Genomic DNA, 17983 nt, shown 5'->3' on the forward strand with positions numbered 1-17983 from the left:
AATGCTAAAGATCTCTTGAGTGGGCAAAGTGTCATATGAAGAAGTGCTCCACAGCGTGCAGTCATGTCTCATGAACCTTATCCAACACAGAATGGATACATGGATAAGCCATCAGCCGAGACACAATGGTGTCATTATAATATCATTGAAGGGATAGTAAAAGGGAAGGACACAAGATGCAGGGCAAGACTGCATTACATCAACCAGATGATGGAGGATACCAGCTGCACCACCTATACTGCTCTCCAGAGGAAGGCTGAAGACAGAAAAGCATTGCAGGTTGCTGCAAGTCAACAGAATGGTTGCAGACCTAAGAAGAACTATCGTTGCTAAGATGAATCATGATCACTAACTCTTGCCTCTACAGGCTCTGCCAATAGGATCAGGCCTGTTTGTTGCTGCAAGGTCTAAAATATTTGTACTTGATATTGTCGAACTAGCTGCCAAAGACAGTTTTTGGAAAATGTGTTTCTATCACCTACAGTGAAGCCATAGACATCGTAGTTTATACTTGGTAGGTTAAAGTCGTCTCCAACTAATATTTCACAATTGAGGTACTTCTGTGCTATGAGCATGAACTTTCTTTGAATGATTCTACAACTGCTATGCCAGAATCAGGTGGCCGATAAAAACACGCAATGCTTCACAGTCAGATTCAATTTCGACCTCAATGGACATGATATTTTTTTGTCAGTAGCAATGAACACTCCTCCTTCTGTGACATCTAATCTGTCTTTTTGATATAGATTCTATAACTCATTAAATATTTCAGAACTGTCTACTTCAGGTTTCATCTAGCTCTCTCCTCTGGAGGACAGTAAATTTTGACAGTCTAAGCATCTTTACTTTGTGCATGATTTGCTTTCCCTCTCTGCATGTCAACTGGTGAATATTAATAAAAGGATCTCAAATTAATATCTAAGAAAAAAATAAAAAAGTAAAAAAAGTTCATTTCACTCTGCTATCCGAGCAGCTGCTTCCTGTGTGTGTATGCTTCCCGGGGCTGTCTAGAAAAGTCTTACAATTCTCCACCCCATATTACAAGTCCACAAATCTGCAGCCAAGACCATCATAGCAACAGCAGAACCTTAGCTCCAAACCAAAGGAACCTGATCAATTCTGGATATGATACTGAAAATTTTGAGTTCTGTGCCAGCAACCTTTACTACTTCTGCCAGCCACCCAATCAACTAAGGATGGCCTCAGAACACAAGCGACAGCTGTAATTGATGCTGACATAAGCCACAACTTGCAGATGACTGCATCCTGCTCCCCCTGTAGCTGCAGCAGTGAATCCTCCACATCTTGAATGAGATACCCAGGCAGACATATGGAGTTCACATTCGGTTTCTTTCCAGCCCTGGATGCTGTTTCCCTAAGGGGCTCCATAACTTGCCTGACACTGGAGCTTAGCCTGGGATGCTGTTTCCATGAGGGGCTCCATAACATGCCTAACACTGGAACTTCTGATAAATAGTACACCCCTCCACCTTGTGTGCATGCTCAAACCCTGCTGAAAGAGCAGCTACTTGTCCTCTCACCGGGTCCATGAGCAATTGCCACATACTCAGTCCCCACATTGACTCTCCACTTCTAGCAACATAGATGTGTCAAACTCTACAACTCCCACTGCCGTGTGGACAGATCTGCCATGTCACATATGCTGTAATGTGCATCCTTAAACAAGTGACACTTGAGGTGTCCAATGTAACATGCTATATTCTCCACCACTGTTACACGCTGAGACAGCAGCCTGCAGCTGTTGGTGAACTGTGGCATGTTCATCTTACATACACACATAACATGGAAATACCCTATCCATCCTACTACTACTACTACTACTACTAATTTAAGAATTACTCTATAAAAGCATATAGCATAGGGTAAGTATGTAACCTTTTTCCCTCCTGGTGTGTCACACAGGCTAGCGACTGATTGAGCCACCTCAAGTAGTCCCTGAGTGTTCAAAACAAGTGACAACTGGAGTACAGGCTGGGTAAATCTTCACTACAGTTACTAAAATGAGGGATTACATATCTTAAAAACACAAACACACAAGGAAGTTAAGAATTGCACTATAAAAGCACACAGAAAAAGCTAAATCAATAGCTTGCTATTCTCCTGGTGTGTTACAGAGGCTAGGTTATCAAATCCAGGAGTCTTAGAACCAATGGTGTCTGTATACAGAAATGAAGATAAGGTGTCAAAGCGAAAAAAATAGAAACTTTTATAAATCAAATGAGGTAGTTGTGTAGACCTGGCAATACACGTACTGTAGGTAGTGTGACTCATGTCAGTAAGTAGATATTTAATCTGGATGTAATGGGTTTCTTACTTTTTTTGTTACTATTTTTTCTGGATATGGGGTGCACTGGTGAACATGTACACTTTTTGGAAGTTAAACTATTTTTGTTTGGGAACTTTCCAAAATATTAAAACAATTTTTATTACTACAGGGTGCAAGAAAAAAGGAATATGAATAGATTGTCTGGCATTCAATGCTAATATTGTGATATTGCTTGCATCATTAGAAGAGGCGGTTAAACAAAATATGCAACTACAGAGACAAGTGGCTAAATCAGGCTTACAGACCTCTATTGAGAACATGCAGTATGTGACAAACACCAAGGCAGGTCCTAAATGAATGGCAATAGGATGGAAAATTGAGAATGTGGGGATATTTAAATACCTAGGAGAATGGATAGAAACTGGGTTGACAGAAGAGGTAGAAATGGGTGCATGAATAAACAAAATGAATTTAGCACACAAATTAAGTACGAACATCTACAATAAGAAGAATATTTCGATCGATGCAAAATTGAGATGTTTCTGCACTTAATGGTTATACTCAACAGAAACTGTTAACCTAGTAAGAATAGGAGCCCTTAAGAGACTAGAAATGGTGGAACAAAAAATTCTCATGAGGATATTGGGACCTCAAAGAGCAGAAGATGGTCAATTTAAAAGATGAGTGAACTAAAAGCTGTATACCAAGATAGAGAGACTCTCAGACATAATCAGAAAAATGAGGAACATATTCTTTGCAAGCTTTTAATCTAGAACTGGACATCAATTATTCACATTTTTAAGTGTTCTGCTGTTGCTTTCTCTGAAGAATTGGCTCCCATATCCTCAGTGCCATTCTGAAAACTGAAACAATCTACTGACTCTCCCTATAGATGTTCACAACTTGCGTAAACCATTTATTTCATCTTTGATAATCATTTTTGTCATTTAAATAGTTACATATAACTGTTCTTTTTTTCTTTTACTGTTGTTGTTGTTTTTGCTTACATTTTTACTGCACAGTTTTGACAGCTTGGACACCTTTGAACCATTTCTGAGACATTTCTCATTGGCGTAAATTAGCCTCAATATATTTAAAGTCAGTGAGCTCCTTGTAACCAGCTATTGCTTCTGTAGTTCTTAATCATGGAAAGAGACAGGTGTTCCCCCACTGTATACAGTAATCCAATGTCTAAAGGTATCTTTAACATGCAATAACGAAATATATTCTCCTAAAAACAAAGATGATGTGACTTACCAAATGAAAGTGGTGGCAGGTCGACAGACACACAAACGAACACAAACATACACACAAAATTCAAGCTTTCGCAACAAACTGTTGCCTCATCAGGAAAGAGGGAAGGAGAGGGAAAGACGAAAGGATGTGGGTTTTAAGGGAGAGGGTAAGGAGTCATTCCAGTCCCGGGAGCGGAAAGACTTACCTTAGGGGGAAAAAAGGACGGGTATACACTCGCACACACACACACACATATCCATCCACACATATACAGACATTTTAGGTATATTTTTCCTTCGTGGAATGTTTCCTTCTATTATAAAGAAATATATTCTCCCATAGACAAGCACTACACAAATCTTGTCTCATAATCACATGAGAAGCAGAAAATTGAAACTGCTACACAATAAGAGGGAATGAGTCAGTGACATTAATACAAACACAAAATAGTCATAAGCTCAAAGCAAATCCATTGTCCTAAATGATGATGTATGCCAGTATAATGTAAGTAATAAAATTCTCTAAAAATTTGAACTGCCTATTTGTGTCTGTAAAACGATACACTTTGACTTCGTTAAGTAACCAGCCCAATAAGGAATTTATCATAAAAATATACTTGTACAATTAAGTCATAATAATATTCATAATCTAGTTTAGACTTGACAGCATTTCTTCTCTTTTTTTTCATTTTTCATTGATATGATCAACAATTAATGTGTACCTTCCTAAGAGATAAGAGCTACTAACTATGCTGACAATCTTACTTTTCTTTAATACAGAATGGTGGAGTATGTGTGGATGGAGTTAATGACTACACGTGCAAATGTCCAGGAGATTTCACAGGGAAATTCTGTGAAGTTGCTCCAATGGTTGCAATGATGTATCCAAAAACTTCACCATGTCAACACCATGACTGCAAAAATGGGATCTGCTTCCAACCAATGGACTCCAATGATTACGTATGCCGATGTGCACCTGGTTATACAGGTAAATTAAACAATGACATGAGGATTGCACCAGCTAGCTGCTTTCGTAATGAAAATTGCAAGCAGTGATATAATGAACATTTTCCTATGCTTTCAGGGAAAAGATGTGAATACTTGACAAGTCTGAGTTTTGTGCACAATAATTCTTTTGTGGAGCTTGAGCCTCTCCGGACCAAACCAGAAGCAAATGTAACAATAGTATTTTCTACAGAACAAGAAAATGGCATTCTTTTGTATGATGGACAATCAGAACATCTGGCAGTAGAACTGTTTAATGGAAGAATAAGAGTGAGCTATGATGTTGGAAACTACCCTGTGTCTACAATGTATAGGTGAGGTACAGTTCCACTAAATTATTGTCATAGCCTAGTAAATAACTGTGCAAAAGGATACAAATGTAAACTTTCACACTGCAGAGAGTATAGAGAGAAACATCCAGTGGTATATATGATTTCATAGTTTTCCTCCTACTTGTATGAAGTCTTCTTATCTCTATAGTTAAATACAATAACTGTAAACACAACTCGTCCTTGTAGCGATTCTGTGCTAATGCAGGTATATGCTCAAAATTCTAGCAAAATTTTCTGTATGGGAATCTCAAATTGTTTGAGCATAAGGCTAATGATTACATGACATATGGAAGTTTGGATCAATCCTGCATGCATGCTCAGGTAGCCAAAGAGGTTAAGGTGACAGCTTGTATTGTTGTTGTTGTGGTCTTTAGTCCAGACACTGGTTTGATGCAGCTCTCCATGCTACTGTATCCTGTGCAAGCTTCTTCATTTCCCAGTACCTACTGCAACTTACATCCTTCTGAATCTGTTTAGTGTATTCATCTCTTGGTCTCCCTCTATGATTTTTATCCTCTAATACTAAATTGGTGATCCCTTGATGCCTCAGAATATGTCCTACCAATTGATCCCTTCTTCTAGTCAAGTTGTACCACAAATTTCTCTTCTCCAAAATTCTGGTCAATACTTCCTCATTAGTTATGTGACCTACCCATCTAATCTTCAGAATTCTTCTGTAGCACCACATTTCAAAAGCTTCTATTCTCTTCTTGTCTAAACTATTTATCGTCCACATTTCACTTCCATACATGGCTACACTCCATACAAGTACTTTCAGAAACGACTTCCTGACACTTAAATCTATACTCGATGTTGACAAATTTCCCTTCTTCAGAAACGCTTTCCTTGCATTTGCCAGTCTACATTCCATTTTATGTCCTCTCTAAATCAACAGCTGTCAGTTATTTTGCTCCCCAAATAGCAAAACTCATTTACTACTTTAAGCATATCATTTCCTAATCTAATTTCCCTCATCAGCTTGTAATAAGTGGGAAGTCTGGGTTCAAGGCCTGGTCAGACATAAATTTTCATGTGTCACAAACAGCTGAAATCAATGTTCAGTTGCAGAATGCAAAACTACACTCCTGGAAATTGAAATAAGAACACCGTGAATTCATTGTCCCAGGAAGGGGAAACTTTATTGACACATTCCTGGGGTCAGATACATCACATGATCACACTGACAGAACCACAGGCACATAGACACAGGCAACAGAGCATGCACAATGTCGGCACTAGTACAGTGTATATCCACCTTTCGCAGCAATGCAGGCTGCTATTCTCCCATGGAGACGATCGTAGAGATGCTGGATGTAGTCCTGTGGAACGGCTTGCCATGCCGTTTCCACCTGGTGCCTCAGTTGGACCAGCGTTCGTGCTGGACGTGCAGACCGCATGAGACGACGCTTCATCCAGTCCCAAACATGCTCAATGGGGGACAGATCCGGAGATCTTGCTGGCCAGGGTAGTTGACTTACACCTTCTAGAGCACGTTGGGTGGCACGGGATACATGCGGACGTGCATTGTCCTGTTGGAACAGCAAGTTCCCTTGCCGGTCTAGGAATGGTAGAACGATGGGTTCGATGACGGTTTGGATGTACCGTGCACTATTCAGTGTCCCCTCGACGATCACCAGTGGTGTACGGCCAGTGTAGGAGATCGCTCCCCACACCATGATGCCGGGTGTTGGCCCTGTGTGCCTCGGTCGTATGCAGTCCTGATTGTGGCGCTCACCTGCACGGCACCAAACACGCATACGACCACCATTGGCACCAAGGCAGAAGCGACTCTCATCGCTGAAGACGACACGTCTCCATTCGTCCCTCCATTCACGCCTGTCGCGACACCACTGGAGGCGGGCTGCACGATGTTGGGGCGTGAGCGGAAGACGGCCTAACGGTGTGCGGGACCGTAGCCCAGCTTCATGGAGACGGTTGCGAATGGTCCTCGCCGATACCCCAGGAGCAACAGTGTCCCTAATTTGCTGGGAAGTGGCGGTGCGGTCCCCTACGGCACTGCGTAGGATCCTACGGTCTTGGCGTGCATCCGTGCGTCGCTGTGGTCCGGTCCCAGGTCGACGGGCACGTGCACCTTCCGCCGACCACTGGCGACAACATCGATGTACTGTGGAGACCTCACGCCCCACGTGTTGAGCAATTCGGCGGTACGTCCACCCGGCCTCCCGCATGCCCACTATACGCCCTCGCTCAAAGTCCGTCAACTGCACATACGGTTCACGTCCACGCTGTCGCGGCATGCTACCAGTGTTAAAGACTGCGATGGAGCTCCGTATGCCACGGCAAACTGGCTGACACTGACGGCGGCGGTGCACAAATGCTGCGCAGCTAGCGCCATTCGACGGCCAACACCGCGGTTCCTGGTGTGTCCGCTGTGCCGTGCGTGTGATCATTGCTTGTACAGCCCTCTCGCAGTGTCCGGAGCAAGTATGGTTGGTCTGACACACCGGTGTCAATGTGTTCTTTTTTCCATTTCCAGGAGTGTATTTCGTACTATAACAAGAATGAACATTAGCAATAAGTTACTTTTGTTAATTTGTTTTATGGATGGTGTTCTTTAAAAAATGAATTAAGAAAAATGTTTTTTTTAGTTTCTGTAAACTTGATGTACGTCTTTTCTATGTAACTCCTCTCAGTGTAAAGCTTTTTAATAAAGCAAGAATGCCAGTTTTATAAAACACAAATGGCATTATTACTTGCATATTCTGGCAAACTGCAATAATTATGTCTGAAACTATAGAATATAGGTTACACAACCTAATATGTACACCAAATGTAAGGAATAAATTCATCAATTCATTCTTTTTAAATTAAAAAAAAAATATGTTGCATATAAGATGTTTATGCTGAGTTATTATTGTTGTGGTCAGTCCTGAGACTGGTTTGATGCAGCTCTCCATGCTACTCTTTCCTGTGCAAGCTTCTTCATCTCCCTGTACCTACTGCAACCTACATCCTTCTGAATCTGCTTGGTGTATTCATCTGTTGGTCTCCCTCTACGATTTTTACCCTCTACGCTGCCCTCCAATGCTAAATTGGCGATCCCTTGATGCCTCAGAACATGTCCTACCAACAGATCCCTTCTTCTAGTCAAGTTGTGCCACAAACTTCTCTTCTCCCCAACTCCTCATTAGTTATGTGGTCTACCCATCTAATCTTCAGCATTCTTCTGTAGCACCACATTTTGAAAGCTTCTATTCTCTTCTTGTCTAAACTATTTATCGTCCATGTTTCACTTCCATACATGGCTACACTCCATACAAATACTTTCAGAAAAGACTTCATGACACTTAAATCTATGATCGATCTTAACAAATTTCTCTTCTTCAGAAACGCTTTCCTTGCCACTACCAGTCTACATTTTATACCTTCTCTACTTCAACCATCATCAGTTATTTTGCTCCCCAAATAGCAAAACTCCTTTACTACTTTAAGAGTCTCATTTCCTAATCTAATTCCCTCAGCATCACCCGACTTAATTCGACTACATTCCATTATCCTCGTTTTGCTTTTGTTGATGTTCATCTTATATCCTCCTTTCAAGACACTATCCATTCCGTTCAACTGCTCTTCCAAGTCCTTTGCTGTCTCTGACAGAATTACAATATCATCGGCAACCTCAAAGTTCTTATTTCTTCTCCATGGATTTTAATACCTACTCCGCATTTTTCTTTTGTTTCCTTCACTGCTTGCTCATTATACAGATTGAATAGCATCGGGGAGAGGCTACAACCCTGTCTCACTCCCTTCCCAACCACTGCTTCCCTTTCATGCCCCTCAACTCTTATAACTGCCATTTGGGTTCGATACAAATTGTAAATAGCCTTTTGCTCCCTGTATTTTACCCCTGCCACCTTCAGAATTTGAAAGAGAGTATTCCAGTCAACAATGTCAAAAGCTTTCTCTAAGTCTACAAATGCTAGAAATGTAGGTTTGCCTTTCCTTAATCTAGCTTCTAAGATAAGTCGTAGGGTCAGTATTGCCTCACGTGTTCCAATATTTATACGGAATCCAAACTGATCTTCCCCTAGGTCGGCTTCTACTAGTTTTTCCATTCGTCTGTAAAGAATTCGCGTTAGTATTTTGCAGCCGTGACTTATTAAACTGATAGTTCGGGAATGTTCACATCTGTCGACAGCTGCTTTCTTTGGGATTGGAATTATTATATTCTTCTTGAAGTCTGAGGGTATTTCGCCTGTCTCATACATCTTGCTCACCAGATGGTAGAGTTTAGTCAGGACTGGCTCTCCCAAGGCCGTCAGTAGTTCTAATGGAATTTTGTCTACTCCCGGGGCCTTGTCTCGACTTAGGTCTTTCAGTGCTCTGTCAAACTCTTCACGCAGTATCATATCTCCCATTTCATCTTCATCTACATCCTCTTTCATTTCCATAATATTGTCCTCAAGTACATCGGCCTTGTATGGACCCTCTATATACTCCTTCCACCTTTCTGCTTTCCCTTCTTTGCTTAGAACTGGGTTTCCATCTGAGCTCTTAATATTCATACAAGTGGTCCTCTTTTCTCCAAAGGTCTCTTTAATTTTCCTGTAGGCAGTATCTATCTTACCCCTAGTGAGATAAGCCTCTACATCCTTAACATTTATCCTCTAGCCATCCCTGCTTAGCCATTTTGCTCTTCCTGTCGATCTCATTTTTGAGACGTTTGTATTCCTTTTTGCCTGTTTCATTTACTGCATTTTTATGTTTTCTCCTTTCATCAATTAAATTCAATATTTCTTCTGTTACCCAAGGATTTCTACTAGCCCTCGTCTTTTTACCTACTTGATCCTCTGCTGCCTTCACTACTTCATCCCTCAAAGCTACCCATTCTTCTTCTACTGTATTTCTTTCCCCCATTCCTGCCATTTGTTCCCTTACGCTCTCCCTGAAACTCTGTACAACCTCTGGTTTAGTCAGTTTATCCAGGTCCCATCTCCTTAAATTCCCACCGTTTTGCAGTTTCTTCAGTTTTAATCTACAGTTCATAACCAATAGATTGTGGTCAGAGTCCACATCTGCCCCTGGAAATGTCTTACAATTAAAAACCTGGTTCCTAAATCTCTGTCTTACCATTATATAATCTATCTGAAATCTGTCAGTATCTCCAGGCTTCTTCCATGTATACAACCTTCTTTTATGATTCTTGGGCCAAGTGTTAGCTACAATTAAGTTGTGCTCTGTGCAAAATTCTACCAGGTGGCTTCCTCTTTCATTTCTTAGCCCCAATCCATATTCAGCTAATACGTTTCCTTCTCTCCCTTTTCCTACTACCAAATTCCAGTCACCCATGACTATTAAATTTTCATCTCCCTTCACTATCTGAATAATTTCTTTTATTTCGTCATACATTTCTTCAATTTCTTCGTCATCTGCAGAGCTAGTTGGCATATAAACTTGTACTACTGTGGTAGGCGTGGGCTTCGTGTCTATCTTGGCCACAATGATGCGTTCACTATGCTGTTTGTAGTAGCTTACCCGCATTCCTATTTTCCTATTCATTATTAAACCTACTCCTGCATTACCCCTATTTGACTTTGTATTTATAACCCTGTAGTCACCTGACCAGAAGTCTTGTTCCTCCTGCCACCAAACTTCACTAATTCCCACTATATCTAACTTTAACCTATCCATTTCTCTTTTTAAATTTTCTAACCTACCTGCCCGATTAAGGGATCTGACATTCCATGCTCCGATCCGTAGAACGCCAGTTTTCTTTCTCCTGATAACGACGTCCTCCTGAGTAGTCCTTGGCCGGAGATCCGAATGGGGGACTATTTTACCTCCGGAATATTCTACCCGAGAGGACGCCATCATCATTAACCATACAGTAAAGCTGCATGCCCTCGGGAAAAATTACGGCTGTAGTTTCCCCTTGCTTTCAACCGTTCACAGTACCAGCAAAACGAGGCTGTTTTGGTTAGTGTTACAAGGCCAGATCAGTCAATCACTCAGACTGTTGCCCCTGCAACTACTGAAAAGGCTGCTGCCCCTCTTCAGGAACCACGCGTTTGTCTGGCCTCTCAATAGATACCCCTCTGTTGTGGTTGCACCTACGGTACGGCTATCTGTATTGCTGAGGCACGCAAGCCTCCCCACCAACGGCACGGTCCATGGTTCATGCTGAGTATCCTCATTGAATTTAGATGTGACAATAACATTAAACATGTTACTTTACATAATGCTGTCACATCAAGGAAATAAGTATACATATGTGTATCTTAATATTTTCAATCAATTAATGAACAGACCTATGACAAAGGCAATTCAAGATTCTTCCACTTTTCACAATGTAAAAGACACACAATGATGTATTTAAAGTGATTTGTCATCATCCTCTTCTCCCTGTTTTTTTTTGTCAATACCAAGTACGGGGGATTGAGGCACCGTATTCTCTCATGTGGTAGCAATGAAATGACAGTTAACTTCCAGCCATAAGTCATGATTTAATGCAGACAGTATGCACTATTCAAAAGATAATTATCATGATTCTCTACAGGTACATCCCCACAATATACTAAACAGATAAAAGATAGCCATTTACCCTCATTGTAATAATAGGTTCACCAGCATTATGTAAGTCTTGTGGAACACATTTACTGACATTCAGTGTTTTTAAAAATGCCATAACTCTTTTTACCACCCATAAGAACAATTTTTACTTTTTTGTGAGCACTTTTGATATAGTATTTACTGCATCTCACCTATCTCTTAAAGCTGTTCATTAAATAAAAATTTCTGCCTACAGGTAAATTTCCTTCAGTCTACTTTTTTAAATTTCTTTTCAACCATTATACAAATGACTTTTTAATAAAAATTTTTGAACAAGAAAACTGCTTTAAGTGTTCTGTGATTATAAGCAGTACATCGAATTACTTTCACTCAGGTACACAGAAAAGTTGTGCAATTTGTTCTAATGATCAGTGTAATAATAAAAAAGATTATGACAAATATCAAACTTTACTAAACCTTGCAACAAGATGATACTATTACTCTGCAGATGATCCTAAATGATTTTGTCAGTGAAGTTTGCAGAACTAGCCTGCATTCTTATACAAATATAAAAGTTTTTGCATCTCATGAGATGATAAAATTCTTCACAACCTTAAATGCCTTGCTTATCTTGCTGTTTATTTGCTTATTTGCTATTACAGTTTTACAAAGGTTAAATATTTTAACATCTCTTTTGTTAAAAATCTGGCCCTTAGAGCTGCCACTCATGTTTATTTTTTTAAAATGATCTTTCTGCCTTCATTCCCACATAAATTTACAATGAATAAAAGTTTTGTTAAAAGAAATCATAACATTCTGATATGCTAGTTTCATGATTCTTCCATAGTTTGGAAAGTATTGTGTCAGTCAGTTCTACCAGAGACATGCAGCAAAACAATTTTTATGGCCATTCTCTGTCTCATGAATTATTTATAACAGTGCTCTGCAAACAGTAATGATGACCTGTACACCACAATATTTTCTTTCAGCTTTGAAATGGTATCTGATGGTAAATACCACACAGCTGAACTGCTTGCTATCAAGAAAAATTTTACATTAAGAGTAGACAGAGGCCTTGCTCGTAGCATAATCAATGAAGGTGAACATGAATACTTGCGACTTACTTCACCTCTGTTCATTGGTGGAATTCCTCCAGAACCTGGTGAAGAAGCTTTTACACATTGGCATCTCCGCAATCTGACAAGTTTCAATGGTAAGTTCTCTTACACTAATGTCTCTGGGTCGAACAACTTTAAAAATCAGAAAAATAGATGAAATTGTTATTTCCAGGTTGCATGAGAGAACTCTGGATAAACCATAAGCCAGTTGACTTTGTTAATGCTGCTCGTCAGCAGAAAGTAAATCCTGGTTGCTCTTTGATGCAAGAAGAACCAGTTGAGGATAGGGGTCTAGCTGATGATGACGATGATGAAGAGAGTGAGGAAGATGAAGTGGATGCCTGCCTGAATAATCAATGTCGTAGAGGTAGCAAATGTATTCCAAAGAAGAACGGCGAGTATACATGTCGTTGTCGACCAGGTTGGGGTGGTCGTTACTGTGAACAAGGTGAGCTGCCTCAAGCTGTTACTGGTGAGTGGAAGAGATTAACACAAATTAACAATCTGAGCACTAGTAATTATTGCATGATTTGGACATGATGGAGTAATGATGAAAGTAATGCAGCCCTGAAGGTAAGTTGTAACGTGTGTGTGTGTGTGTGTGTGTGTGTGTGTGTGTGTGTGTGTGTGTGTGTGTGCTTTTTACCAAAGTAATTACTGATAACTCAGAATATTTTGATAACTGTTACACCCAAATTCTCCATCGAGAAAAGGTGAAAAATTGTGTGCAATTAAAAAAAGAGAGAACTGCTTCTGGCAGTAATAACAAAGATACAAAACTTCATCATGAGATGGAGAGATGACTCTGTGGGGGTAATATCCTTCAGATCTCCAACATATTCTCCCACTGACATTTGACTCACAATCTCAGGAAAAATGTCACAACTGTACAGGACAGACACAATGTAATATTAAGACCCTGAAAAGCTTCTTCGACTGCTTTATCACTTGCCAAGTTCTTGTCATTTCACGAATGATCTGGTGTCTAATTGAATGAAGCTTCCTTCACTGCATTTGTTATGAAGATGGGTGCCTTGGACACTAAGTACCATTTTACGAATGATCTGCACAGCACCAATCAACACAGACCAGTGTAGGAGTTCCCATTTTCAATCACATTTTATCTACTGCAGCAATGTCATAGTTCATGAAGTTATGCAGAAAACATGCTAAATTTATTGGAGAACAGTACACTGTCAACAAGAGTAAGGGGAATAACTGAAAAATTAATGGAGAGCATGTACTTGAAATCAGCATAGTTTTGAAATCATAATGACAACTTAAAATGCATATCTCCAACTAACAAATCAGAGAAAGCAAATTAGGTGTAATAGAGTAATAAAATAACAAAAAAAATTCCAGTAATATAAATACCAAACTATTTAATCTCTTAGTGGACCTCACTATATGGACCAATTTTTAACACTTATCTTTTACTGGCTTACAATCAATAAACAATGTGAGAAAGTTTCCCAAGTATTCTCCACATTTCTCACAGATATGACAGCACAACTACAAGTTCTTGGCCTGCCAAGAGATGACATCTACATCAAGAACTCCATTTTTTCCTGCATTGACTCCAGAACTGATTATGGTTCTCAGCCAAGTGTAGACTTGAATAGGCTTCAAAGGTCCCGTGACAAGCTAGGTTGCAAAACTTCCTATACTTTCACCAAAGAGTTCAGAACTAAAGAGCCCCCTGAATGGCTCAGGAGTGTACTACATTTAACAGGCTCCTACCAATGCAGCAGATTGTATGTGGGGTGCACACAGGGGTTTTTTAATTAGACAACTCTGCATCCAGTCCAGATAATAATAACTGTACAGGAACACTGAATTATTGGTGTACAATCCACAGATATGCCCCTCACCCCCCTCCCAACACACACACAGATGAGGCAATTAAATTCCTAGTGATCAATTGGCAATATATTTCTTGCCTGTGTTTTAAGTGTTCGTAAACTGCAATGCAGCTCTCTTGGGAAGCAGAAAGCTGGCTAAAAACTGACACTGACAGAGGTGAGATTTTTGCAGTACACAAAAGTGTACATTGAGAGGGTAGAGAACAGGAAATGGGTGTGGTGTATTTGTAACACTAAGAAAGAAATTCAAATTTACCAAGATACAAATTCAATCTGCAAGTGAGATTTTTTGAGCAAGGCTCACTGGTAATTATTTGTATTAACCTATAATTGGCTCCTTCTATTGACCACCAGACTCACCTCCAGGTACAACCGAAAACTTTGGGCAACTTAGGTACTAGCAAACTGAAGTTTCCCCTGATCACACTGTCATTACTGGAGGAGAATTTAATCTTCAAACAATCAACTGAGATAATTAGTTTTATAAGTGGTAGTCTCAACAAGACAGCCTACAGAATGTCGGAAGAGCAAACCAAAGACTGTAATTCATTGGCAGAACACTTAGAAGGTGCAACAGATCTGATAAAGAGACTGCTTACACTACACTTGTATGCCCTATTCTGGAGTATTGCTGTGCGGTGTGAAATCCTTATCAGGTGGGACTGACGGGTGATATTGAAAAAGTTGAAAGAAGGGGGCTCATTTTGTATTATCATGAAATGGGGGAGATAGTGCCATAGACATGATACGTGAATTGGAGTGGCAATCACTAAAACAAAGGCGTTTTTCGTTGCGACAGTATCTTCTCATGAAATTTCAATCACCAGTTTTCTCCTCATGGAACAATTGGTGGTGGGAGAGGGCCTGCAAGATATACACTCTGTAAAGAAACTTCTAAAGAACTGCAACTACAGCATAATAGGTGTGAAGAAAAATATATGTCAAGTGAGATATTTTTGGTTGTTAACAATTAATAAAGCAGAAACTTATTGAAAGATCCCTAACAGAACCCAAAGAAATTTTCCTCATATGTAAAAGCTGTCAGTTAGTGCTCACTTATGAATTACGTGGGCACTGAAATTGGAGGTACCACAGCAAAAGCAAAAAGATGAACTCAATTTTCAAATGTTCCTTTACAAAGCAAAATCCAGGTGTGCTGTGCCAGTTTAATTCTCACGTTACTGCACAGGGGAGTGATTTAAATACTAGTACCAGTGGCATAAAGAAACAGCTGAAATCGCTAAAACTGAACAAGGCCCCAGCACATGATGGAATCTCTATCAGATACTATACATAATTTGCAGCTGGCTAGCCCTTCTTTAACCATAAATATGTATTATAAATAAAAAAAACATATCTAAAAAGAAAGATGATGAGACTTACCAAACAAAAGCGCTGGCAGGTCGATAGACACACAAACAAACACAAACATACACACAAAATTCTAGCTTTCGCAACCAATGGTTGCCTCGTCAGGAAAGAGGGAAGGAGAGGGAAAGACGAAAGGATTTGGGTTTTAAGGGAGAGGGTAAGGAGTCATTCCAATCCCCGGAGCGGAAAGACTTACCTTAGGGGGAAAAAAGGACAGGTATACACTCGCACACACACACATATCCATCCACACATATACAGGCACAAGCAGACATTTGTAAAGGCCAGTGTCAAGTAGCAGGAAGAATGTCTGGGTCATGCCTGTCTACAAAGGAGATTACTTACAAAACATTTAAGAGATTCATCCTAGAATATTGTTGAAGTAAGACTAACAGGGGATACTAAATATACACAGAAATGGGCAACTTAAATGGTCACAGCTTTGTTAGACTCATAGCAGGGTGCAACAGAAATGCTGAAAATCCTAAGCTGGCACAATTATTGTGTGACAGCCTACTTATAAATATTCAAAAAACGACAACTAAGCGCACATTACAGAATCCTACTTGTCACTCCCTTAGGGAGAGGCATTTAAGCAGTCGTTCTTCAAATGGTTCAAATGGCTCTGAGCACTAAGGGACTTAACTTCTGAGGTCATCAGTCCCCTAGAACTTAGAACTACTTAAACCTAACTAACCTAAGGACATCACACACATCCATGCCCGAGGCAGGATTCGAACCTGTGACCATAGTGGTCGCGCGGTTCCAGACTGAAGCGCCTAGAACTGCTCGGCCACTCTGGCCGGCAGTCATTCTTCCTCCGCACTATACGAAAAGAACAGGAAGAAATTTTAATGTGTGGTACAATCAGAAGTACCGTAAGCCATATATTTCACAGTGGTTTGCAGAGTATTAATGTATATATTGTGTAAATAAGGCTTCAATTTCTTCTGCAAAATAAGTTTTGTTGTATGTTAATTATGCTGTGCAGTTTTTTATTCAAATGGATAAATTGGAAAACTGTGCTGTCATAATCCTTTTGTTTTTGATTCTTCAACACCAGCAGAATTCGTTTTTCTCTTAGCAATGGGAGTCATTCCCGACTGTTCAATAGGTACATTAAGTGACTGGACAACCTCTCAATTAGTTATCAATTCTGTATCAATGTAGAATAATGTTTCTGACTGAGAATGATTACGTTCGGCAGAATGATTACGTCACTTAGGGACTGTGCATTTTTTAAAATAGTAATTTCCTTCCAACATATATCACAGATTCTTAAACCACTGACAGTTTGTGGGTACAGTTCAGGCATCCCAGATGTGATGTTTCTGAGCTTTCTGCTGTCTCGAAAAAAGTGATTTGTTTTCTGTAACACATTGCAACTCTATATTCTCAGTTTGTCTGTTTCCATCTTGAGGGGGGGAAAAACATTCAAACACACAAAATGTTAAGGTACAAAATCACTTGTTTACAATTAGCCAGTAAGTATAACATTTTCATGATTGATTTTAGGTCACTTTATAGTTTCCAATAACATCTTGTTTTACTGAAGCACTACACATTTGACCTAAACAATAAGTAATCTTTAATACCAGTTCAGAAGTAATTAACTTATTACACACAGCCAACTCAGAATACATTCACTCAGGAAGGGCTGCACTCGCTCTATGACAGTGAGTATACAGTTGAATTATTAGAAATAGAGCTTCTGTCTTCATTTTTTTACTAATGAAGAAATTATCATCCCAAATTTATATTTTGGCCTGTGATTTACAACACTACTTGTTGCTCATGGAATAAATTTGGAAATATTAAAATATGTATTTTCTGAAAAAAATTAAACTTCTAAATTTGTTCCAAAAAGAATTTTCTTATATGAACTTTTATATTATTGTATGTCCGCCCCAACAGCTGAGTGGTCAGCACATTGGTCTGTCACACAAAGGGGCCCGGGTTCAATTAGGAGATTTTCTCAGGGACTGGGTGTTGTGTTGTCCTCCTTATCATTTCATCATCATCAGTGGAAGGCAACGAGAAACCACCACTGGAATCACTTCCCTAAAAGCTCATGCGGTGGACCTCTCTGACGAGGCTTCCCCCATGACAGGACTTGCTGTAAGGCAGAATGCACAAAGGGTGTGAAAAATGCTATAAAATGGTATTTGCCCCAGGTCGTTAGTTCAGTTAGGAAAACTCTATAGCAGTTCTAAAAACTGCTGTTCACTGTTTTTACTCCTTTATGATAACTTTACAGCTCTGTAAT

At 39.8% G+C, this 17983-nt stretch overlaps 1 protein-coding gene across 3 annotated transcripts in view; it reads left to right on the forward strand.

Moving 5' to 3' along the window:
- LOC126187475 (protein slit) overlaps positions 1-17983 on the forward strand; it is a 793364-nt gene that overhangs the window by 772171 nt on the left and 3210 nt on the right. For 2 of the 3 annotated variants that reach the window (XM_049928576.1, XM_049928577.1), the window contains exons 28-31: positions 4303-4510; positions 4607-4841; positions 12356-12579; positions 12657-12956. In XM_049928576.1, the coding sequence (XP_049784533.1) occupies positions 4303-4510; positions 4607-4841; positions 12356-12579; positions 12657-12956 (967 nt within the window). The remainder of the gene's footprint in view (positions 1-4302; positions 4511-4606; positions 4842-12355; positions 12580-12656; positions 12957-17983) is intronic. The other variant, XM_049928578.1, reaches the window with a different exon arrangement.

The sequence above is a fragment of the Schistocerca cancellata genome, chromosome 5 (assembly GCF_023864275.1).
Source record: "Schistocerca cancellata isolate TAMUIC-IGC-003103 chromosome 5, iqSchCanc2.1, whole genome shotgun sequence".
Lineage (NCBI taxonomy): Eukaryota > Metazoa > Arthropoda > Insecta > Orthoptera > Acrididae > Schistocerca > Schistocerca cancellata.